The following is a 25,026-nucleotide window of genomic DNA, read 5'->3' as shown; positions in this document are numbered from 1 at the left end:
TCTTTTCTTGCATTCGTATAGTAACTTTATAAACTCAAAAAGAGTAAAGCAAGCACAGACACATGCCCTATACAAGCTGCAATACAGACAATATTTTACACACTTTGTAACAACAGTAATGAAAATGATGCCAATTATAAATAAAATTATAGACAGACTCTTCTTGAGATAACAGTTATAGTGAACAATTAAACATCCTTTTATAATCATGAGTAGAATTAGTAAGATACGTAACTACAGCAGAATATAATCAGCATGTTTAGTCTGCTTACATGTCTTAATTTGATTCCCTGTCTGAGGGAAGCAAAAGATATTGATATTTTTATAATTCATGCTTGCCCTAATTTGAAACATTTACTGCCTTATTGCTCTTTTAGTTCGGGTTTTTCCCTCTCCCATTAATTTATCTGGAAACATTACTATTCCTAAAATGTTCAAATATGAACATGAACATCTGATTCTCTTCTTCGAGCCAGCTTTTGCAAGGCTTAGCTCCAGAACAAGGTGCACCCTGAGCCCTGTGAAGATTATTTTACATTTACTCATCTCCTTGTTGGTAAAAAATTGTCACCATTCTTTTTAAAAGACCAGAGCACCATTTCTTTACTCTCCACATACAAGCACTGTGCTCCAAGGAAGGTCCTCTTCAGCTTGCAAATGATGATCATGGCAGCAGGGGAAATCATGTAGCTGGATCTCTCTCACCATCCTGTCCTTTCTCAGGGACCCTCTGTCCTCAGTTTTTAAGATTTTTTTTCACCTCTTACTCTTTTTTTTTCCTTTCTTTTTAAACACTTGATAGTTTAGCATTGTGCATGAGTATACACTTATAATGTTTGAACTAAAAAATCTACAGAGTTTTTGCCAGCAACTCTAAGAAGCCGCGTTTCAGAAAAGGAGCACTCCAGCGTGTGAATGAAATTTTGCAAATTCATTTCAGTGCAGCCCTTACACCTGGCATCTGCCTCTTTTGGCTGTCTGCTCCATGAAAGACTTCAAATTTGTTTTGCACAGCTGTAAGTAATAGTCACAAGGAAGTAAGATTTATGGTACATAGAAGAGTCCAAAACAACTTTTACTGCATGTTCTAATTTGACTGCTTTGGTGCCTTTTGCGAATGCTGCAGTATGTCAAAAAAGCAAAGGTGGTGCCAATTCAGATCTGGCACACGAGGTTCTGAGTTTTTATGAAATCTTTTGCCGACCAGTTCTTCCTCATGTCTTCTCCAAATCTGGTTCTCTCAGTTGTTCAGAAGCTTAGAAGTCCCTATTTCACTACTGCCATGCAGAAAAGAAATGCAAGAAAAATATTAAAAGTCAGAAGCCCACACTGCAGTACTGTATTTGCTAGCATGATGTGGTCCCTCCCACCTCACCATGTGTGGTTTTGCTCTAAATACCCATCCTTCAGTTATATTCAGAGTACCCACCACAGTCAGGAACTCTTTTAAAAAGCCATACATTTCCTTCAACCCCTACCCCACCAGAACACGACCTTAAACAATGTTGTCATCTTGTTTCAGAAACTTTTGCTTCTTTTTCCTTTGCCTTCTGTTTTCAAAACAGCTACAGATTTGCTGAAGAAAAACTTCATTTCCCAAACCTCCCAGAAGTAATTTTTCATACTGTATGTGTTACTTTCCAGCAGTGGTTTATGGCTTGGCTTAGTGGAGTCTCAAAAAATTGCACGAGTATTATTTCCCCTCAGCTACTCATAGCATGGAACACCCCCACTCTGGAATACTTCTTACTGCTTCATATTTGACTGTATTTTTGGTTGTGGTTTTTTTTTTTTTTTTTGCCTAACTCAGAGGCAACTGTTATGTATTTACTCGACACACATACCCCCACACACCCCCCAAACTCTTATTTTAAGTTAAATGCAGATAAATTAAATAAATATTTACAATTTCTGGAATTCTCTTTCAACCACAGTAGTTCATTACAAATATGAGCAGCTTTGTGTCCGAGAGGAACAGTCAAGATACTGGAAATGCATGGTTGTAACTTTTGAGGACAATCCTCAGGGTTGTTGGGTTTTTCTTTTGCACACTGACTTCTTTCTCTGGATATGTGAATCATATTGTATAAAGTATATGATTGTGCCACTTCTGCATAATTTACACTTGGTGTTTCTAGGAGACTGTGGCAGCCCTGGCCCAAGTGGTTGTGTCTACACTGCAGAGGCTGCACATGAAGCCAGGTTTAGCAGCTCTTTGCATTACTTACCTGTCAAAGCATCCTCAAGGCCAGCTCAGGGCTGAATTTCCTGGCACATCTTTGAGAGGAAAGCCTCAAGTGATGCTCCACACCTCAGTGTGCACCATGGCCAGGCCCTCACTCACTGCATGTGCCAGGCCCAGGCTTGTCTGGTATTTTATCTGCCCTCTGTGCCATGTCACATACTTAAGGTGGACAAAAAGGCCAGCTGGGACAAAAGGCTTTTGTTTTGTGCCATGAGGGCAATATGAACAGGGAAACACGTCTTGGGCAACTGCTGCCTTCAAAGTACTGCTGGTTCTGGCAGCAAGGCCATTTGTCTGCCTACCACATTCTTAAAATCTTGGAGGGGAATTCACTGGACTAGTGCTGTTATTGCAAAGTAACTCTTACATGACTAGCTCAGAAGTCAGGAAGTACTTTTTTTTTTTTTTTTTTTTTTTGGTAAGCTAACAAAGGAGGGGAAAAAAAGTGTTCTAAGTACAGTATGCATGTGAGCACTGTTTTTCCCGAGGTGACATCAGTGTTTGCCATTGCTATTCATTACCATGCCGGCCTGCACTTTGCAGTCCAAAATCTCTGTCATTTCCAAATCATGGACAACTCACACACACGAATGAGCTTCGTTCCACCACCTCTCTGAAATACATCGGCTGTGCTGTGTGGGACCACCTCTGAGTGCGGGAAGGTGGGCTGCCTGTGAATATTAAATCACATTTTTTCCGATGAGCCAGCAGAAACACTGCTAATCAGTGCCAACTGTGGTGGGGTGGGGTGTAGCACACACGGAGCTGCCGGCACTGGCGAGAGCCTGTAACCCACAGGAAGGGAGATGAGAGATAAAACGTTGTGCCCTTCTCGCAGACTAAAATGGCCCAGCTGCCCTAAGCACAGAAGTGTTTGGGGATGCACAGCCGCGGGAGGATCTGCTTCGCCCTCCTCTCAGCAAAGCGGAGCATTCCAGCCCCGGGAATAGGGACACGCGCGTTCCCAGCGAGCCACCAGATGGCGCTGGAACCCCCATCCCCGCATCCTGAGCCTCTGCAGAATTCCAGCCCTTCCCAGAGCTTACAGAGGATGCGGCTCCTTCCACTTCATCAAAGTCAGAGGAAGTCCGTGATTAGCTGGATGTTTACAAATAAAAGGAGGATCTGGAGACAGATCAAAGATGGCTCTCCAGATTTGGCCCGATACCAGGTTCCTGCACTAACAGCATCTGCATGGGTTCCACTCTTATGTTCAGTGGCTGAACTTGGTGTATCTCATCATGCATTAATAATGCTTTTTCAAGGCTTAGTGCATTTATTAGAAGTCTGAAGATTCAGCCAGCTAAGGACCCAAAGAAACAAAACCACAACATGCCTCAGCCAACAAGATCTTCCAGGCTCCATCTAAGAGAAGCACCCACTGGGTTCTTCCTCACCCTGCTTCCTGCAATGTAAAGGGAACCAAGAAGCAAAGATAAGCACTGTTCCAAAATCCGAAGGATGTATTACTTCAGACTTAGTAAACAGGAGCAGTAGCTCCTCTAACGTTCTCTAACAATCTAAGTAGCTTGGATGGCCCAATCACACCATATATGCTTTTCACTAAGGAGACTGTAATTCATCCAGGATCTCAGTGACCTTGTCATAGCCCAAAGGACCAGGGAGAGAAGTAGATGGGAGATTAAAGATGTGGTGTGTGAAATACACTGAGTTGATGTATATCTGTTCTAAGGGACATCTTTGTTTTGACTCTGTCTAACAAACCAACATAGCTTGTGAGGTCTGGAAGGCCACAGACTATTCCTTCTCTCATACCAGTGCTCTGTTTGAAGTTGGTATTTCTATTTGGGGTCTAAGCCACACTGAACTTGATCAAATAAACATTCTCCAAAGGAAACTGCCTTTGAACTATTTAACCCTTTGCAGAACGAACTAAAGCTGAAAAACTGTAACAATTACTGTAAAATCTCTTGTGTCTTGACTGAGTTATTTTCCAGTTTTTAAGTTACTGTACATCAGGACTCTGTCTTTTCTGGCAGAACTGATCGTGTCAGCAATGGCCAGTAAAATCTAAGTGAAACACAATCCATCTGAAAGCAGACTAGGTGGGGCTAACCGTCAGACTTCCAGGCATGCAGAGTATTAAGTGTCATATTTTACAGCATATATAAGTGTACACAACTTCTGTTTAATTCACCTGATAATAATGTAGCTCAGACATCTGAGCTCTCTCCTGGGCTTTGGGACATACTAAGACAATTTCTTCATCAGTTCCAAGGGATCCTACCCTGTATTTCCTCTTCCTACAATATTACTGTATCTATCCTTTTTCCCAAAGGAGGGATACTTTAGATTTTGTCTCTTAAAATGTTTCTTATTTATTCGAAGCAATTCAATAACCAATGGCTAGAAACCAGAACCTCAGTAATTTGCAAGTTGGGACTCTACCAGTAGGTACCACTAGGAAACCCACAGGCAGGGAAGAAACCAGGGCACCATCTTTAGCATCCTAAATAAAAGCCCTAACAACGACTCGTGTAAGAGGAGTGTAACTGATACCAGAAGTCTGGTGTGTCTGCTGCCAAAACCAAAAGCAATTTATGGTATTCAGCAAACTCTATTTTTAGCCAGCTTATCTGCATTTCCACAAACTTTCATGTCTTTGGGGCTTTTTGCCATGGAGAGAAGGACAACATGTTATTTTTCCCTTTCATTTTCTGGGGAGTCAGAAGCAGAAGTCCCTCTGGTGACCACCCGCAATGTAGTGGGGTGGTTACCTAAAAAGGAGAGCAGGTATTACTGAGAGTTGTGTAGGTTCAACTGAACATGTGAGAACCATTAAAAAAAACAACTTCTTAGCCCTAATCATTGCTTTAAAACAGAAAGAAAGCAAATCTTCCTTTTCAAAAAACAGAAGGCAAATAAAAGAGCTGAAAGGATGCATTTCTAAAATAGCAACCTGGTCATCAGGGGAGATGGGGGAAAAAAAGGGTAAAGACTGATTTTTGCATCTTTTGTGTTGACAATGCAGCTGCTGCAGAGGCCTTGGCAATTGCTGACACTGGTGGCACTTTGCCTGACAGACAAATTGAGAAACTAAGGATTTACAACAGTCCTGATTTCCAGTGTATTTCCTACAATCTACACAGCTTCCAGGATTTAGAGGCCTATAAGGAATGCACTCATTCCCTGTCAGGAATCTGGGGATGTCTACAGAACTACAAGACATATTTATCTGAAGTCACATCTTATTTGCAAACAAAGAAAAGTACACCCCAAAATCTCATTGATGCAAATCACACGTGAGTTTGAGTAAAAACAATAAATGGCAGCAGAACTTTGTCAGAGAGGGAAGCTCTTGAACCATTTATTTTTTTTTCTCCCACCGGAAATTCTACATGCAGCATTGTTTTTGTGGTTGTAGCTGCAGGAAGATTTACTATGGTTTTTAGTATGCCAGAAGGCACAGGAAAGGATTAAACCTTTTCATTTTCTTACAAGAGAATCAAAAATCCTGACCATGTCTGAACCTCAAGGTTGCTGGAGTGAGGTGTGCCAGGCTGGCTACACAGAAGAGACAGTCAAAGCCTGGCCTTGGACCATCTGAGGATTTCTCATCTCACAGTTCTGTTATGTTCCCTTTAATATATTAATATGAAACTTTAAAAATGTATTTTCAACCACTCTTACAAAGGGAATCTTCGTGAATTACTGAAAACCATTTCTCTAAAAGCATGATACACAGCATTGTTTTTTTAAATTAATAAAAAAATCCCCACCCTACAAGATATTTGAGGACAAAAATAATCCAAATAAAGATCTGATAGCATTTCTCCCATGAAGCTGGCATTGGCCATTCACGTACATGAAAAGGAACACGGGCTGTTTGTTTCAGGGCTGAATATTTATAGTTATGATGAAGTGATTCCTGAGCCATGAGCTCTACTGCCCTGCTACAAATTAAGATTTGTCTTTCTGCATTAAAAAATAAAATCACAATTAATTCCAGAATTGTGGAAGTGACTGTAAAAGTAGCAAAAGACACTTAATTTATAAAACGTGTCCTGATTTTTGGCATCTTTCCCCTACAAAATTTCAGCCTACTCACATGTATCAAGAATACACTGCACAGCAGTATTTTAGGAGTTTTTTGGAAGTTGGAAGAAAATACAGAAAACTGATTTATAGCTGAGAACTACAGAAATGTCAGCTTTTGAAAACATGTTCCTAATTTCTAGCCTTCAGCAGACTTTATAAAGTCAAATTAGTCATGCTTCATCTTGTAGGTCTTTAAGTCTGCGACAAGCATCAAACCGGCTGAGAATTAGGGAAGTCAGAAGATTTGGTTTTTAACCCTTTGAGACTGAGAAGCACTTAGAAGCACATAGGGATAGTAACAGATACTGCCAGCATCAGCTTAACTTACACATGAAATTACCCTAAGCTTTCAGCATTAGACCAAAATGAGACAGACAACTGTCCCCCCTTGCTGTGAAAAGCAGAGAGTGCACAGGGCAACAGAGGAGCTCCACAGCTGCATCTGGGCCCACAGCTGGAGGGCAGGAAGGCCAGAGGAAGGTGGGAGCCATTCCTGGTGTTTGGCCAGACAAGGGGCCCAGCTCATTCCTGGCCTTGGGCCAGGCCAACCACACAAAGCCAGTGGTGCAGAGCACTACCCAGTCTGCTTCAAGAAACACTAAGAAAGCTCCAGAGCATATTTGTGGGATGAGCTGAATGCAGGAAGGTTTCCAGTTCTCACGAAGAGGGCAGATAGCAGAGATGTGTCTCATTTGTAAGAGGCTGGGCTGCCTTTTTCCTTATCAGGAAATAAGAGATGAATGTAAGAGTTCAGCTTCCCCGAGGATGCTTGGGGGAGACAGAGACCGAGTTAAATTCAGGACATGCTCCGAGTTCTGGTACAGCTCGTTTAAGCAAAGGAGCCCCCTCCCAGCCACTCATTCCTCCTCTCGTGCCACCCCTTCTATTGTGCTTGCACAAGATCTGACACAGAGATGGAGAGGGAAGCACAGCAGGGAACTGATCCAGCCAAAAACCAGCCCCACAGGGAATAGAAAAAAGCCCGTTGTTTGATTCAGTTCATTGTGCAGCTACATAGGTACGTGCTTTTTGATAATGGAGAGGGTGGCACACAGGGGAGAGGAGAGCTGAAACTAATGGGAAGAAGTAAAGGGCTGCCAGGGCTCAAGGTGGCACAGTCTCCAGGAGCAAATTCGTGTCCTCACCAATAGCTCTGAGACTCTTGATGGTTTAGCACTAGAGTATTCAAATACAATCGTGCAGTCAAACTATTCACTTTTATAACAATGTATTTTTAATACATTCTCCAGGGCAATATATTTTCTGTCTACAGCTTTGAATAAAAAATATGCTGAATTATATGTTTTACACCAACTGAAAGTATTACATAGAGAAATCCCCTAATTAAAGCATAAATTCTTAGAATTCCATGATACTCTATTTATTGAAATCAAGATTTCTCCACAGACCTGTTGGCTACAAATATCATTATACACAAATGTAAATACTCTTTGAACTAACAAGTCAGCAGGAAACATTTACAAGTGTATATATATATTAACATTTTAAACATCTCCTCTGAAACTGAAAAAGAAGCTCAATAGCTTTTGTGGTATTTTAAAGCTCATACCGCGTCTCCATGAATTCCCTTTTTTTAACTTTCAGTAAATCTTGAAAGCTAAGAGCTAGGCTGGCCACTTATAAATTCTCAGGATTGCAGCCCATAGCACTGCCAAAATGAGAAAAACAACGGAACACAGAGAGGTCCTCCAAAAATAAGAATAGCAAATCACTTAAAAATATAACTTATGGCATCCAGCAAATCTTTTTCTTTCTGGCTACGCCTTGTGCAGTGCTTACACCTCCAGTTTTTAAGATCCTTAAGTGCTTTTACATGCTAACATTCACTAAGGAGACAGAAAGGAACAATGTTATGGCAACAGAAAAGTACAAATTAGAGGAAAAGAACTCTTAAATAAAATATTTTTGCTTCCCCTTCATGATCTTTCAAGTAACAGCAAAACTTCTAGGGTAACTGCTGTTGATTTTTTTTCATGTCTGTTTTTGTTCTGTCTCCACATTAAATCATTTTTGTATGGTAGGAGCACTGGAACACCATCATTTCACTCTCCTGCAGATGTTGTCCCATTCTGGGGAGAACATTCAGGAGTGTCCAGCCCCAGGCTGCCTCAGCACCCAGACCTTCTCCCCTTTCACAGGAGCCAAATTCCTCCTGTCACTCCAGGCCTTTTCTCTAACAGTTCCTTGCTGTTCCCCTGCCCGCTTTTACATGTCATCTCAAATACTCATCTATTTAAATACCCATCTACTTGCAAGCCAGGCTGACTTGTTTATGTTCTCCTATACTCCCCTTGATCACTTCTCAGGCTACTTCAGTCATTCTATTTTTTTCTGCCTACATGTAAGTAGATCCACTTTTAAACTTCCCTGCAGTGCAATTCATGCTCTTTGTGAGCCTTAGCATGGACTTTCATACATGTGAACTCCAAGGCACTGGGTTTTGTTTCCCTAGAACAGGAAAAAACATCAATTCAAGTGCAGTTGGAAAGGTTTAACAAACTTTACTTTGAAAGGCTACTACAACACAGCTTATAATTGAAAAACAGAGGTATTCAGGGTGTTTATAAAGTTAGATAGTACATGTAAATACCATCATTCCCAGTTTCTCCATTTAACTTCTGTAGTTGACAGGTCTACTTACACTAGGAAGTCACATTTTTTAGAAACATTTTTGGGTCAAGTTCAGACCAATAGGCTCTAAACAAGGGCTCCTGATCCTGAGCAGGAGGCTCTATAAATCACCCTTAGCCCTTCACTGAATTCAAGACTGATCCCTTACATGGCAGAGGTCACCTCCTGCTTTTCAACAAGGTCTTTAATCTGGGCTGCGCTGTGTCCCCGCAGCGCTGCGGGGCCGGCCGTGCTTGGTACGCACCCCGCGTTCGTGAGCTCATGGCTCAGGCCCACAGCTCCCCAGCCAAGCTGAGTCATCCTCACTCTGGTCTCACAGCCGGGACATTTCATCCACTCCCCCGGCCACCCCCTCCATGCCACCTTTGGGATTTGCTTCCCACTGCACAGCTGTAATCCTGCCTACCTGCCTTTGCCACTCCCTCCCATTTAGGATCTCTTCTCCCACTCGGTCTTCCCACTCCTCCAGTGCCACGAGACCCTCCTGCCAGCTCGCCCAGTGCTCTCCAGTTCTCCTTCACTTCCCTTGACTGCTCTTCCCCATCCAGCTGATGCTATGAGGGATAACCTGCATGTCAGAGAATCACTGTGTGCAGTAGATGAAGCCCCCAGCTCTGGAGTGCCGGAGTGTATTCATGCCTGTGCTCTTTTGGCCCCAGTGCTATCAAGGACTGGGTTGACTTCAGCATCGTACAAGAAAAAAAGGATTGAGCAGTTAAAGCAGAACACTAAAAGCCCACTAAACTGCACCCAAAGCAGCTGGTGCCTCAGAGCAGCTGCTGGCTCAGGACCAAGGGCTGGTGGGGGAGCCTTCTCCATCACTGCAGAAATGCACACATCTGCCAACCAAGAGAAATCCTAATGCACATTTGAAACTGAATAAATGCAAGGCAACTCACACTACTTTTAACAGCTGGAGATTCTGAATTGTATAGTCACTCCTCTGAATAGTCTAAAATTAAAACTCGATACCCTTCATAATCCCCAAGAAACTAGGAATGGAACTCAACTCTGACAGAAACAAGCACATGAAAGCCCTGGACTAGACCATCAGCTCTTGGCTCCTATTCTCAACTCCACCCCTGGCACATGAGGTGATAAAACATTTCAGCTGGAAGGGACCTGCAATGATCATCTAATCCAACTGCCTTAATTGCTGATCTACATTACTTTCCTCCTTCCATAGCTCAGCGGGAAATAGCATTACTGCCCTCTTTGATAATGTGAGATCTGCTGGGAGAAAGTACAACTAGGTTTTATTTTTTTAATTGTTTTCTGTACAATTATGTATTAGGATCCTTTCCTCTACCTCATCACAAATCACACACTTAACAAACATTTTGACAGCTGGTGCCTAAGAGTCAAAGCCAGTTGCTCTCTCAAAGGCCAAAGTGCCTCACTGAATTGGTGTCAGCTGGTACTTAGGATTTTTAAATTCAATTAAATTAAGAGACAAGCTGCACAGATTAGGGCTCTGCTAGAATCAGAAAGAAATCTTAAAAGGCATAAAATATCTTTACATTTATTAAGCAAACTCTGCAGTCTTTTCTTGTTATATTCTTGTTGAAAAACAGAACATTCATAAAGTATCATGAAAACAAGAAGCAAAGAAACCTTAAGGTCCCAAGCAATGGGAGTATCTCCACACTCACCCTGCTTTTAACTTTCCAACACAAGCAGCAAGGCACAGTTCACAGCTAGGCTGAAAATGCAGTGTTCAGCGCACATGGCCATACTGCATTCCTAGCAACCCACCACAGCAACTCCTTCTTTGTATGTTAGGATAAGCAGGTTAAATATACCCACAGAGGTACAGACAGTGAAAGAAAGGCCAACATCAGTTGAACAGCTCTGCTAGGACTTCCCATCTGGAAAATGACCACTGTGCTGGAACCCCTCAGTTACCCCGAGAGGCATTAATTCCCTTCCCCCTTGTGCACAGCAGCCCGAGCCTGCGAGGGTTAACTGAGCCTATGTGCTCTCACCCCTGGGAAGCACCTTCCAACAAAGCCAAGAAGCAGGGGACCAGGACAGCCAGTTCTGCCCCTGCAGCAGAGTCAGAGCCCAAAGGATTATTTCTTGGCACTGTTGGTTTGGGTTTAGGCTTTTTTTTTTTTTTTTTTTCATTTTGAAAATTAATTTGGGGATTACGAACAATTATGCTCTTGCACATTAATCGCTGGCATCTAAAATTTTCACATGAAGAAACAACACATGGAAATATTAAAGCACTCATCTTATGGACATGGATCCGAGAACTGTTTAATAGCAGTCAGTGAAGGGGTAACATTGTGCTTTTAATCTACAGTTTAAAAATAATGATTTGTATATCTACGTAGTAAAACAATAAAATTAAGAACAGAAACTGATATTAGGAAACAGTGAAAATGTAATAATTAAACACATGATGCTTTTCAAAGCTTTATACTTAATGAGCCTAAAGAGACACCTATGGTTAGGAGGGTCTTAAAAAATAATAAAAAAGAGACTTATTTTCAATTTTTTTTTTCCTTTTCAAATTTTTTTACTATACTTATGCTTTGCTTTGGTGTTCTCTCTGCTGCCAACTTAATGCTTTAACAGTATGTTTATGCTTATGTTCTTTTCAAATGCTTGGCATTATAGTGAGATCTCATATCTTTCCTCAAATTAAATTTTGCTCCACATACTCCACATGTATACAGATGAACATCCCTGTGCTGCTCCAGTTGCTCATTATTTGGGAATATCTGAAAGCAGACCTGGCATATAGTCTCTCCAGCTGATAAGTGAGATATCATATGCCGTACATGGTCATGTTTTCGGAAGTTTCCTTGATCACAAATGGAACAGACATACCTGGCCATGCCTTTGTGCATATCATTGTGGAGCCGCAACTGGCGCTCTCTTAAGAACTGCTTCCCACATGTCTGACAAACAAACTGTTTTTCCTTGGTATGAACGGTATAGTGTTCCCGCAAGTGGCAACGCTGATAAAATCCTTTCCCGCAAAGGTTGCAGAAATGCTTACGTCTGTGATCCCTCTCGTTCTCTTCCAACATGGAGTTCTTGAACAGATCTTGCTCCAGGCAGTTTGACATATGTTCAACCACTAGGTTTTCAGTATCAAAACGCTGGCCGCAATTAGGGCATCGGAAAGGACAGGCAGAATGCTTGTATAACTGGTTTTTTTGAAGGCTGTTCATTTGGAAGTGACTGTCCCTGAAGTCCTCTAGCATCTCTGCAAACATCATGTCCCTTATTTCTGACTGCTCCTCGGGGTTTTCTTCCAAGTCCATTTTCTCCTCAGAATTTCTGATCCCGTTCATGGTCAGATCCTGGGGTTCTCCACAGGTCTGTGCATGATCCTGTAGCTGCTTGCCTTTGACCAGTATTTGACCACACTTGCCACAAGCACATATATTTTCTATGTGTTTGGATAAATAATGAGAGGACAGATCTTCCTCAGTGATTGTTAGCCCACAGAGTTCACAGGGAGCATTCTCCACATCTTCCTGCACTGAAGAAGCCTTGCTGTTAAGGTGCCGTGGACTTTTCAAACACTTTCTTTCATCCTCATCCATGGATAAACGAGGCTTTAGAGTCTTCCGAGCATTTCTCTTCTCTCTCATCTCTTCCTCGACGTAGTATCTGTAAAGCGGCTCTTCCTGTTCATCGTCTAGGTCATCATTGTCAGAAGACTCATTGCAGTCTTTTTCTGCCACCTTGATAATATTAAAATCCTTCAGCTCATCTGTAGGATTGTCCTCTGGCTCCACCTTGATGATAATCCTCTTCCTCTCAGAGGCTCTACTTCCTTCTTCACCTGAGGTCTCAGAGGCAACAGTGCTGCTTTTTCTGCTTGTGATGTTTGACACGGGAGACGATGAATCGTCCGCAGCATGGTTCGAGTCCCCCTTGTATTTTTCTGTTTGTGTGGACATCATTTTAGAAGTAGAGTTCTTTTCACTAAAGTCTATTTTCTCAGCACTGTAGTACCTGGCACTTTGGTAGGAATGCCTGTTGGTGCATGTTAACACGTGCTCATCCAATAGCTTTTCACAGCTAAAACTAAACCCGCAGCTGTCGCAGGTGAAGCTCCTTCCAAACCGGCGCGAGTGTGACACGCGCTCTTTCGTGTGAGAGAATTTGGACGTGGTGCTTTTTTTGCAGACATCAAACAGTTGCTCGGGGAAGCTGTTGAGGTGCAAAGTTTCTTCCTCAGGCTCTTTGTTATGGGATGTATTTACCGTTGAACTTGGTGGCTCCATGCCCCACCTGTTTGCTTCGCTGCCATTTCTAGCAAGTGCGTCTTCATACATTCTCACACCAAATATCATTTTACTAGTCTGGGTGCTAGAAGCAGGAGATGAACATTTTAAACTAGATGAGTCTGTATCCTGTATATCTTCTAGACACTCGGGTACGTTATATAGCTGTAAATAGTTCATGGCCACTTTAAATTGCTCAAAATTGGCAGGGGCTGTCATAATTTTTCCTAAATACATGAATTGTAAAATAAGATCAAAGCATTCAGCGCTAATCTTCATGTTGCTTAGATTCAGCTGGGCTGTAGTGTTTTGATGGTTCATAAAAAACATCCTAAAATAGGCGCTGCAGGCAGCAAGGACTGCTTTATGTGCTTGAAAATAAATATCATCGATAGCGATGCAGCAGTCGCACAGAAAGCCCCACTCTCTTTGCTTGTTTAGCTGCTGAAGGACATAGTTGCTATGGCTGGTTTTTGCCATCTTGTACTTCGATTACAGCCCTGCATAAAGAAAAAGGTATCTGTTAAATCACGAGCACAAAACCCAAAGCCTACTTCAACGTAGGGAGGAACTGCCATCTCTTTGCTCTCTAGATCTTCCTATTCTGACAGTCTGCAGTACAGCTTCCTGTCTGGAGATCTCTGCTGGGAGCTACTTACGAATATTGATGCCAGTGAAAACATCCATAATTCCATGTGCTCACCACTAGACTTACAAGACTAGTAAACTAATAAACATAACCAGCACACATGTCAATCAGAGCTGCTAGAATATAAATTAGCAAATATATCTCCAAGTCCTACAGCCAAGGTTTTCAGATATGAAATCTGAATGCAGAACTTCAAAAACTTCACAGGGTAGACTTCTGTAAGATGGCCCCAGGACAACACCTATACAAGGTAAGCTGGCTGTCAGAAACCACTCTTCAGTCTCAACTTGCCTTTTTACCTGTCAGTCCAACGGGCACATGATGCAACACACACTGGAAACCAGGCCAGGCTCAAACTGGTCTTTCCCTCCCCATTAAAGGAAATTAAGAGACAACAGAGCACCCACACAAGCTACTCCACACATTTTGCTCTTTGTGGCAGCTGAGGGACCATCTCAACCTTCTCTGCAAGGCGTCCTGCAAACCAGGAACTGCAAACTCAAACTCCTTCTCAGAAGCAGAGGGCAGCCTGGCTGTGGTGGCACATCCCACGTTTGAGCCCAGAGCTGCAGATGGTGACCAGGCGAGCTGCGTGACAGCCACAGGGACTGCAGAGGCAGGAAGTGGTGCACGCCGTGCCTCCAACTGCTCTCAAAACCACTCGTTCAGAGCGCTGAAATGTAACCAAAACACGTAGATGGGAAACCGGACAAAGAAAAACTCAGCAATGGAGAACTGAGAGAGCCAGCAAGCCAGAGGTGGAGCCACGGTGAAATGAAGCCTCAGCAAAGACTGGTCTGCCAGTGCTGAGGGTTGCTCTATGTGGAAGGACTAACTCATCCTCGAGAAAAGAGGAAGAAAACATCATGGTTCATGTTAACAAAAAATATCCAGAAGAAATGCAGTGCGTACAGGAGGTGTGTGTTTGATTAAAGACAAACTTCACCACGGTGTGGCCAACACCTAGTCACGACTCACTTTGGAAAACCTTTACTTATACAAATAAGCTGTTCTAACTGCACAGGCTGAGGGGGTGAGGAACCAGAAGAGAGTATAAAGAACACCCTAATTGCAATGAAAAACATAAAGCAGTAATGAGGATTCTTAACATTTTGAAAGGTTATTGCAAACAATGCAAATAACTGTATAAGGTTTGTGCAAATAAAGTACAACTAGTATATACTAAAGGGCATTTTGTGACTCAATGAAATGCATGGATTGATTTGCAACTACTCTTTCAATTGCCCAAAATTTAAACACAATACACACACAAATGCTCCATTTTTCTTATTTTCCTAACAGCTTACATCTCCTTGGGGAAAAAATGGGTAGAGAAATTAAATTCCACAATTAGTGTTGAATTCGCAAGTCATAGGCATTGCGTGGCTTGTTAAGCAGCAAACCTAGAATTAAGTCCCCGTTCTTCATTCCACAAAGGACTGCCACAGCAGAAGGGCTCCCAAGTTCTCGAGAAAAGAAAATGCTCACCCCACCCAGCAATATTCCCTACTGCCAACTCACACAGCAGTTCCTAGGGATCACCCCCAGCATAAGATCTTGTCTGGCAACGGGAACCTTGAGATTTGGGTTGAACTACAGTGACAACAAGCATCTGAATGGCAGCTGCTCCTCTCCTCTCAACCCAACCCTCCACACCCAGAACTCCAGGCTAGCACCCTGGCATAATAATTCTCAGATTGGTTTGGCCCAGTGATATCCACTGCAGAAATGCAACTCCTTGCATGGAATTCATGTCTCTTTTTTTACTAACTTGCAAGGCAGTGGCTTTGAAAGTAGGAGAACCTCTGAAACAACTGCACATCTTTTAAACAGAAACTGATTGTCGTCTGTATCACTGGGTGATTTCAGATGTTTCTGTGAAGAACAGCAAAGCTCTTGACATCAAGTAATAATAAAAGTGCACTTCATATTCTTCCAAGTGGTAACGTGTTTTGGATTTGAGGCAATTCATTAGCTGCTTAAATGTAACTCAATCTATTGTATTAAGAATGGCAGCTGCATAATGAATTAACTTCAACTTCCACATTCTAAGAGTGAAAACCAACGAGAAAATGAGATTATGACATTGATGCACCACTGGCCTCTTGGTGTGAGCTGCCAGCACGACAAGAAAAGGCTCAGGACAGCTCATGTTAACTTCCCCATCCTCATAAAGTGGCAAGTTCAAAATGTTTTATTTAATTGTGGTTTTTTTACACTAGATATACTCCACTGTGTCCTCCAATAGAAAAACAGCAATACAAACAGCAAGCCTGTACAAAACAGGTGGTCACAAACAATCTGCAGGCACCTGCAGATGGGGTTGTTTCCAGATGGTGGGAACAACGAGTGACAGCACACAAACTCGCCTTTTTCAAGTCTTCTTCTTTGAAAATGGTAAAAGATATTTCTCCTTTTGACAGATGAACTCCTGCAAAGTTTTCAGCATGTGGATCCTGTGCAACAATGTGCAACAATGACCCACTGGCAATGCCACCACTCGGGGAAAAAAGGGTGGAGCATGAGGCTGCTTGAACAGGATGGCAAGGTTTTGGATTTGACATGTACTTGGTCTCTACCACAGTAGCACTACATGTAGGTATTAAAACAGAGTGTATGAGGTTATTCATTTTAATGAAAGTCCTGCATCCTCCCTCTGGATGCTGTATTAACCTGCTGGATGTAACTTCCCACCACAAGAGCCTGTGTCGGGCTATTTAGAACTTTGACATATTTCAACCAGCAATGGCAAAACTTTCCTTCTGAAACCTTGGACTGATTACTTTTTTTCCCTCCTCCACAGAAAAGCTCAGCCAAAACGGTTCCAAAAATGAGGCTAAGAAAAAGCTTTCATGTATGAAGATTATTATTTTTTAGTTTAGAAATTAAACATTTCTCTTCCAAAATCTTTGAGGAGATACTTTATGTGGGAGAAAGCGTTCTGTCTTATATATGCTGTCACAATATAAAAATCTGCCTGAATTTGGACAAACTATGTGCTTCAGGGGGAGAAGATACCAATTATCAGTTTATTCACACTTAAGACTTTTGTTAGTTATTGAAACTTCAGATTACAGCCTGGCAGAGAACATTTCATCCTCTTGCAGCTGCTTAGTAAACAAGGGCCTGCCTGAGCCATCCGCAGTGAAATCCCCTTTTGCACAGAGCTCTGCCATGGTTTTAAACTACAAAAGGGTTGATTCAGATACAGGGAAGAAATTTTTTATTATGAGGGTGTTGAGACCCTGGCACAGGTTGCCCAGAGGGGTGGTGGATGCCCCATCCCTGGAAACACTCAATGCCAGGCTGGATTGGGCTCTGAGCAGCCTGATTTTGTTGATACCCCTGCTCATTGCAGGGGGGTTGGACTAGGTGGCATTTAAAGATCCCTTCCAACCCAAACCATTCCATGACTCTATGTGCCACCTCCACAATGTCACAGCTGATAGCAAAGCCTCCTGGAGACTGCTCCACAGCATGACTTGCCACAGGGTCTCAGCTTCCCTTGTGGTAGCTGGTGGAGAAGATGCCCAGTTCTGGCAGAGGGAGAGCCAGAGCCAGAAGGGGATGCAGGGAAAACACAGGGAGATTGGGGAATGTAAGAAGGATGTGATGGAAAACCTCTGGAAATCTAGAGAGAAGAAAAGGGCAGGCTGGGAGCATGGTGCTGTGCCAAGAGAAGGGCACTGGGATTAGGAAGCAGCAGTGGGAATTAAAAATGGGTGCATGAGGGTCAAAACACTGGAGGGAAGAAGCCACTAGGGCAAGGGGCTGGGAAGAGCCAGGCTGCAGGGCCAAGGGCAGAAGGGGTAAAAAACACAGACAAGCTCTTTCCAGGGAATAGGTGGAAAACAATTGCAGCATTCATGCCTTCAGAGCAGGAACTGCACCCCAAATTCCTAATCCTGCCATCCCTTTGCCATCAACAAGGCTTGCTGATAAACTCCTTCCCAACAAGAGCAAGCTCTCAGAAAATGGTAATTTATCATCACTTTGTTACTTTAATTGCTAAAATGGCAGCAACCTGCATTTATCACTCATGTGGGTGAATCAGTATTGCAAACTATTTTTGAAGTTTGCTTTAGGGAAAAAAAAAGAGTTATTAGAATGAAAACAAGTCTTTTTACAAAAAATTCAAGGTATACACATATATTATGTATATATCAAAGTATATTCTTCCATCCCTCTTACCAAAATTTACCTTACTCAGCACATCCTCTGGATCTGTCCAAGCCTGGATCTGAGCACTACAAGACAAGACCCCTGCTCATTTGGCCAAATATTTGGAGGATGTGAAGTGAATGAGAAGTGTGGGACAAAAAGGAGAATCTCACAGCAATGAACACTGCTTGAAGAACATCATCCCATTGCTGTCAATGCCAGGACAAGAAATTTCAGTCTTTCTGGTTTGGTTGTTTTTAATAAGCCTGGCTTGCATTCTTTGGATGTCCAATTTATCAGACAGGTAAACACCACTGGTGGCAACCGAGGCCAGTGGGAGCTATCCTCTGTAGGTATTAAACACCAAATATCTTGGAAAATCAAAGCACCATACAGGTGAGTTTGTCAATCCAAAGATTTTAATTATTTCTGATCCTCTTTTTCAAAGAGAGGAGAATCACCAGCCACTTGCCCAGTGGACTAGCACACTTTGTGAAGCATGCAAATCCTGGAGGCACCAACCTCACAAGTCCACAAGGAACCCAAGTAACTCCATCTTCAGCAGTGACCGATTTGTGTGGTAAATGCAGCAGAGGCCACATTGGAAGCAATCCTGAATGATGCAGAGGTTGAAAAAATGTGCTAAAAAAGCATTTGATATGAAAATGAAAACTGAAGGTATTTGACTTGGGTATTTTCACTCTGATTTTCAAACTCCAAGTCAGCACATGCATTTTATTTCCCTAGTAAATATTTATTTTTACACAGCCAAGCTTTGATTCAAACTACTTGTCTGACACCAGACTTTTCTTTCGAAGCACCACTTAGATACTATTCAGATGTGACCATGAATAAGGTTAAGTTGCACTACTACACTAACTAATTATGTTGTATGTCTGCTAACAAGAAAAAACAGGTATTTACTACAGCTTCATGCCGTCATTTCCTCACACTCGAATGTTTTCTGAGATGTTTTACGACAAAAGAAGTTAAAAAAGTCCTCAAGCAAAGAAGTAGTGAAGTTCTTTTGCTAACTTCTCTGTCTTTAAAACAGACATACCACAAGGTTCAGAATTCAGGAGCCTTTTGGCTCCTAAAATTAGTATGTGGTTTTCAAAACCCAGCATTTCCACTGCTGAGCAGGCAGAAACATAGCGCATACATGCTTAGTTACTGGCTCCTTTTCTTTGGAAACCAAGAACAGGCTGGACAAAAGTGTAATAAATGAGTGGAGAATTTGGTGCTAATAGAAAATGGGACTGGAAAACCTCAAGCAAACAACGCCCAGTTATCCAAAAAACAAGCGCACGAGGATCAGAAAGCAAATCTCCCATCGCCGTCTGTCTCCATACCCCACCCTGGTGTGGGTTCCCAAGAACTCTTCCCCCTAATTTTGCCATTGTGGGTCAGACCTACCAAAAAGCCTGGATTCCTAAATGACAGCCTTGACATGCTGCAGAAAATCCTATAGAACATGTATAAATTCTCCACACAATGCCCAAGAAGTTTTTGTGTTCTGCTACTGCACTGACCACAGAGCTGTCGACAGGCTGCAACTTTTACCTACATATACTCAATAGGAAGCCATAGAGATTGCTCTGGGTGCCTCAGTTTACACAAACTGAAAAAACAGCAAAGAACTTGGGGCCAGGTGACAATTGTCCACCTCAACAGAAAGTATGCATCAGTTTGCATTACAAGCATAGCCTTGATCATAAATTAAAACAGCTATGGGAATTCCATGTACTGCCAGGGAAAATGTAATTAAGCTCCATTATCCAGGCTATGAAGGACTAAAGGTATAATTTATCCTCCTCTCCCAGCCTTTCCAATCACCTGCCTTTCAGGCATGCCAGTTGGGAAGATGATTCCAAGAGGCAGATACTCATCTTCAGATACATCCTGATGGCTGAATCAACTCATTTTAAACAGACTCCTGCACAGTGTACAGGAACAAGTTTCATGGCACTTGAACCAGGGGAAGGGAAGACGCTCCAAAGCCTCCAGCATGAGCTGTCAGAGCTCCTGGATGCCCTGTTCTCCACTGCTCTGCCAGCAGGTCTCTGCTGATTCAGCATCCATGCCCACAAATGAGAAACAGACATCAAACTTTAGCAAGTTATGCTTCCCAACTGCTAACTGAAAATTAGTTAAGATACATTGCATGGTCTTAGGTCAGAACACTCCTCGAAAGACAAGGAATACAGCTTGACAGAAAAAAATAAGAAAACTGAGTTCATGCTAAAGCCCCATCTCAACTTCGAACAACTTTAGATCAGATCTAGGGAGTAAAAGTCCTAGAGAGACCTTATGCAGTCCTTTAAAGTAAGTTGCTAGCCACAAAGGTTGACTCTAGAAAGTCACAGTTATCTTTTATCTGGCACCTTTACAGTTGTCAGGCAACATGGTAATGATATGTTCAAAAGAAACAATTAGTGGGGGGAAAAAACGATGACACCCAAATTATGCTTTGCAGCAGAAAGGTGAGCCTTTTCATCTCGGCTGAGTTACACCAACTTTCAACTTCTGGAGGCATCTTGGTGGTTTAACCACGTCTTGAGACCCTCAAATGAAGTCACAGGTGCCTTCCAGGAAAGAATCCTTGGCTAAATACAGGTTGCATTTTGGTGTAACAAGTTGCTGGATGCACATGAACGAAGCATGGTAACTTGTGACATACAGATCAGACTACAGGTTTTCTTGACTCTTCCTGGTCTTAAATGTTTCACATTTTACTTTTAGCATACTAAAAATAAAAATAAGGCTACTAGGGTCTCCATCCAATGAAATAGGTCTAAAAAAGCAACAGCCAGAGAAAAAGGTAGAAAAATAGAGAAATAGGTAGAAAAAGCAACAGCCAGAGAATTCTGGAGTTTTGCAGTGACACTGTGTGAACAATTTAAAAATTACCAGACCAATTTGAGGATATAAACGGTCCTCATGCAAATTATGTCAGCTGTTGCGCCCACACACTGTGTCCGCAGCAGAACTCTTTGCGTGAGGGTGTTTACCATTCTCAAGCAAAGGCAGGGCTGAATAACCCAACTGCTGGAGAACCACTGCCCAAACTGAAAAATGAACACATGGCTTCTCACTCTTCATGTGTGTAGGTCCAGAACAACTCTAGTAAGCAGCCCAGCTGTAACAACTAAGAGAAAGGACACCGGGCTTTTATCAAGAAACTTTCACTATCTCAGTTCTGAGCAGCTATTCTATTTCCATCCAGCAGGTAAATAGCTACTGCGGCTTTGTCCATCCTGGATTTTCAGGGCTTTCCACTGTCAGTAGGAACAGAAATCTGTGAAAGAAGCAGCCACTGACATTCAAGTAAGAAAGCATGTAAAAACCCAAATCCCTGGTTGGCATGAGCACTCCCAATGTAATCGCTGCTAATTCCTGTGCCAGTGACAACAGTGGTTGAGTCTGATGAAGACTTGTGCAAGCAGAGCTGAAGCATCTGTTAAGTCTGTGATCTTATTCCACACAAAACTTTCTGGCTACTAGGAAGAAGTGGCTTCTATTACTTCTCTGAGCTTCCCACACAGCACCAACCCACATATTCATTACCTGCATCCAACCCCCTCAGTGGGTGCTGGTTCCCTGCTACCTCAAACATCAGCAGAGTGCAGCTAATACTACTTGTTACTCTGTAGGTTTTATGGCCAGTCATCCAAAAATCTCTCCACAATCTTGTCAACTCGCTTTACTGTTGCTGCCTAGGAAAATCTCTGCAACCGCTCGCGTTTGGCCGGTTTTCCCCATGGCCATATGGTCCCAACGCCTCTCCCGCCTCCCCTCTGCTTGCCATGAAAGCTTAACTTGTAATTCGGCAAAAACGAGAAGCCCGCATCCCCCTGTTCACGGCTGCTCTGTGGGTTTTTTCAAGAGCTGTAATGAGGAATGTTAAACAAACACCTTTAATTAAAGGAATGTTTGTTTAGTGTAATTAAATGCCTAAGGAACACCGCACTGTTGCAACCCCGGATAGTTTTGCAGTGCGTGCTTGTACCTTGCGATACTCGAGTGAGAGGGAAATAATGCAAGCGACAACTTAGCAGTAAACACCCAAATATTAAGCAGCGTCCAAGCCATGCTACCCGTTTACCAACGCCTACGTGTCAAGAGGAACCAGCACTCCTGTATCAGCTGAAACAGGAGAAAAACTTGAGAAACCGAGTTACAAAAATCCTGAAAAATAGAGAGGAATAAAACCCCAGCCCCAAACTCACAGCGTTTTTAGTCCCATTTCCTCTACTCTCTTCAACTACCTTTCTATCCGAGCAGAAAAGAGGAGTCCTTTGAAGAACGAGACTTTCGACACCGCTGCCAGAGCGGCACAGGGCTTGTTTTTATGTGACAAAAGTATTCCCCTTCCTTTCCAGCCGCCTCCACGGCGATCCAGCGCACTGCCAGCCCCGAGTGAAACCCAAGTCTCCCGCCTGGCAGGGTGGAGCATTCCCTCCGGGCTGCAGCTCCGCTCCGCTTTTTGCTAAACTGCCGCAACTCACTCGAAGTTTTGGGGCGTTTATTTTGTGAAGACAAAAGGAAGAGAAGCGGCGGGACCCACGGCGGCGGCCGGGGCTAGGCGCGATAGCGGCACTCGAGATGTTTACCGCGACTTCGAGCCCCGGAGCCACGCGGGCGGCGCGGTGCCCTTCTCTTCCCTTCCCTTCCCCGCCTCTCGCCCCTGCACCTCCCTAGGCCGCTTCTCGCCCTCCAGCGCGGCATCCCCCCCCCCCGACCCCCGCCCCGCAGGTGGAGCGCGCCCACCGCGACCCCCGGAGAGAAGGAGGGAGGGCAGGAGGGAGGGAAAGAGCGAGCCGGAGCCGGACCCGCCGCCGCGGCGCCGCCGCTCAGCCCCCGCGCAGTCCCCGCGGCGCCGCTCCGCTCCGCGCCGTGCCCTGCCCGGCCGCCGGCGCAAGGTCACCGCTCCGGCCGCCGGCCAGGGGACCGGCCGCGGCTGGAAAGCCCCTACCTGGCAGCGCCGCCGCCACTATGGCGGGCCGCGCCGGGCCACGCCGCCGCTCGGCACTTCCCACCTCCCGCCGCCGGCGGAGCTGCGGCCGCCTCCCGCCTCCTCCTCCCCGGGTCCCGGCGGCGGCCCCCGGGCCCCGCTTACCGCGGCTCGGGGAGAAGCGGCGGCCGCCGCCGGGGAGCTGTGCCCGCGCCGCTCCCGCCGCTGCTGCTGCTGCCGCTGCCGCCGCGGCTGCAACAAAGGACTTCCGCCCCGCCGCGCTGCCGCTGCCGCAGCGCCGGCTCCGCCGCGACCGCACGGAGCCGGACCCCTCCCCTCGGCGGCCGCGGCTCCCGGCGCCGCCGCTGCCAGCGCTGCTGCGCCGCCGCCAATGCCGGGGCCCGGCGGGCGGCTCCCTGCCGCGCTCCGCTCTCCTCCCATGCCGCCGGGGACGCGGCGCGGCGCGGGCTGGCGCTGCCGGAGCCCCCTCAGCCCGGCTCCTCCCCGTCCTCCGGCGGAGCCCCCCGGACCCGCGGCGGGGCAGCGTTCGCCGGAGGGCGCCCACCGGGACCCCTCGGCCGGGCTGTCCCGCCTCGCTGCTCTCCCGGCCCCCGCAGTCCGCCCCTTCCCCGCGCACCCGGGCTCGCCGCAGGGAACGGGGAGTCTCTGCTTTCCCCCCGAAGAAGCCGTGGCCGGTGCTAACGGGGAGGCTCCGGTCACCCGTGTGGGTGGCCGGCGATGGAGTGTTGTACCGCAGCCCCACGGCCCCCGCGTGGGACAGTTCAACTGCGAGAAAACCACTGCAAGCTGCGTGAGGAAGTATTTCCTTCTCGCTGCAATTTCACACGTTAATACCTCCGCCCTCCCTCCTGGAGCTTCACGGTGATGCAGGAGCACAGGGCTGGCAGCCACCGCCACGCTCCGTCACAGATCCCGAGAACAGCGCTTTTTTTCATCCTTCCAGGAGCTGTTCCAGGCCCTCTTCCCACCAGTGTCTGGACCTCTCCTGTCTGACAACATCCAGCTTCTCCGGAACGATCCCATGTGAGTAAGTGGGATTTCCGGCCCCCCTGCTATCTGCCGCAGATCTGAGAGAAAACATAAGCCAGGTCAGGCTTTCTTCCAGGTCCTGCCACTTGACTTTTCCACCCCTAAAGTGACATCTGTCCTTCAGCACAAACATTGTAAGTGTTTAATCCACACAGCTCCATCATTCAGCTTCTGGAGATACCATTGTTTTTATGTTGCTGCAACTGAGATCCCTCTAAGTATCTGACAAGTCAAAGGGGCAGACTTAATCATAGCAAAACTAAGAGATTTTATTCCAAATTTGAAAATGGCAAAAGTAACAAAAAAGGCAACAAAATAAAATGCCACAATGTTAAAATGTACCAGCATCCATCTCTTCTTCAGTGACCCTGAAGGTTTTCCTGAGGCATCCCTCCTCTGTGTAAGCAAACAGGACAAACCCAACTAACACAATCCTAGTTTCCAAATGGAGGATCAGCCCTTCCTTCTGGGTCTGTCTGGGGATTTTCTAACCACTACAGAATAAAAGCGGAGCTTTCAAAACGTCTTTCAGAATGTGTCTAAAAAATCCCCATTTCCCCTCTCACTCTTTCAGCCTTGTCTCAGGGGTACATAGCAGTGCCAAGGGAAAAAAAAACCTCTGTGGCTGTAAGACACCAGCTCCCACAGAAGATGGAGGGACCCCCACATTACAGCTACTTTGTAGGTTTTCCTGTTTTATAGGAAGTTAAATAAACGGCCTCCATAAGCCAGCAAGAGTCGTGGTTTTCAAATCACACTGAAAAGTTGCTTTTCTTATGGTTCAAGAGTCTTTTTCTCCCCACCTCTTTACACACCTCAAGGCAGCACAAGCCAAGAGCACCCATGAGGGGCTTGTGCAGCCTTTTGCTCTGTCCCATGTGCATCACACCGGGAGCTCCTGCCACCTCCAGTGGGGCACAAGGCTGTCCCCCTTTCTCACCACCCCCATTCTCTTACTGCCCTCCCACCACACTTACCTTTCCAATTCACTTTTTAAAAAAAAATA

The 25,026-nt window shown here is 44.7% G+C and overlaps 2 protein-coding genes across 4 annotated transcripts; one reads left to right on the top strand and one right to left on the bottom strand.

Annotated features, from left to right (window-relative positions):
- ZBTB1 (zinc finger and BTB domain containing 1) lies at positions 1–25,026 on the bottom strand. Of its 3 annotated transcripts, XM_053946977.1 has the most exons (3): positions 23,608–25,026; positions 11,795–13,706; positions 1–1,277 (listed from the first exon to the last, which is right to left on the bottom strand). In XM_053946977.1, exons 2-3 carry the CDS (start codon positions 13,684–13,686, stop codon positions 1,241–1,243), a joined length of 1,929 nt encoding a protein of 642 aa, XP_053802952.1. In that variant the 5' UTR covers positions 13,687–13,706; positions 23,608–25,026; the 3' UTR covers positions 1–1,240. The 3 variants fall into 3 exon arrangements, with proteins under 3 accessions (XP_053802952.1, XP_053802949.1, XP_053802951.1); XM_053946974.1 differs by lacking the exon at positions 1–1,277 and having other exon boundaries at positions 11,189–13,706; positions 23,608–25,025; XM_053946976.1 differs by lacking the exons at positions 1–1,277; positions 23,608–25,026 and adding an exon at positions 23,136–23,306 and having other exon boundaries at positions 11,189–13,706.
- Positions 19,270–23,856, top strand: LOC128789200 (basic proline-rich protein-like). Its single transcript, XM_053944861.1, has 2 exons — positions 19,270–19,377; positions 22,555–23,856. Exons 1-2 carry the CDS (start codon positions 19,270–19,272, stop codon positions 23,854–23,856), a joined length of 1,410 nt encoding a protein of 469 aa, XP_053800836.1.

Source organism: Vidua chalybeata, chromosome 6 (assembly GCF_026979565.1).
Source record: "Vidua chalybeata isolate OUT-0048 chromosome 6, bVidCha1 merged haplotype, whole genome shotgun sequence".
Taxonomy (NCBI): Eukaryota; Metazoa; Chordata; class Aves; order Passeriformes; family Viduidae; genus Vidua; species Vidua chalybeata.
This window is presented reverse-complemented; position numbering and strand designations above follow the sequence as displayed.

Excerpts from the sequence above, each read along its gene's own strand:
- ZBTB1 (XM_053946974.1), bottom strand. The coding sequence starts at position 13,686 with ATGGCAAAAACCAGCCATAGCAACTATGTCCTTCAGCAGCTAAACAAG.
- LOC128789200 (XM_053944861.1), top strand. The coding sequence starts at position 19,270 with ATGGGACTGGAAAACCTCAAGCAAACAACGCCCAGTTATCCAAAAAAC. Across the intron at positions 19,378-22,554 it reads TGTCTCCATACCCCACCCTG|ACAAAAGGAAGAGAAGCGGC; the intron begins GTGTGGGTTCCC and ends TATTTTGTGAAG.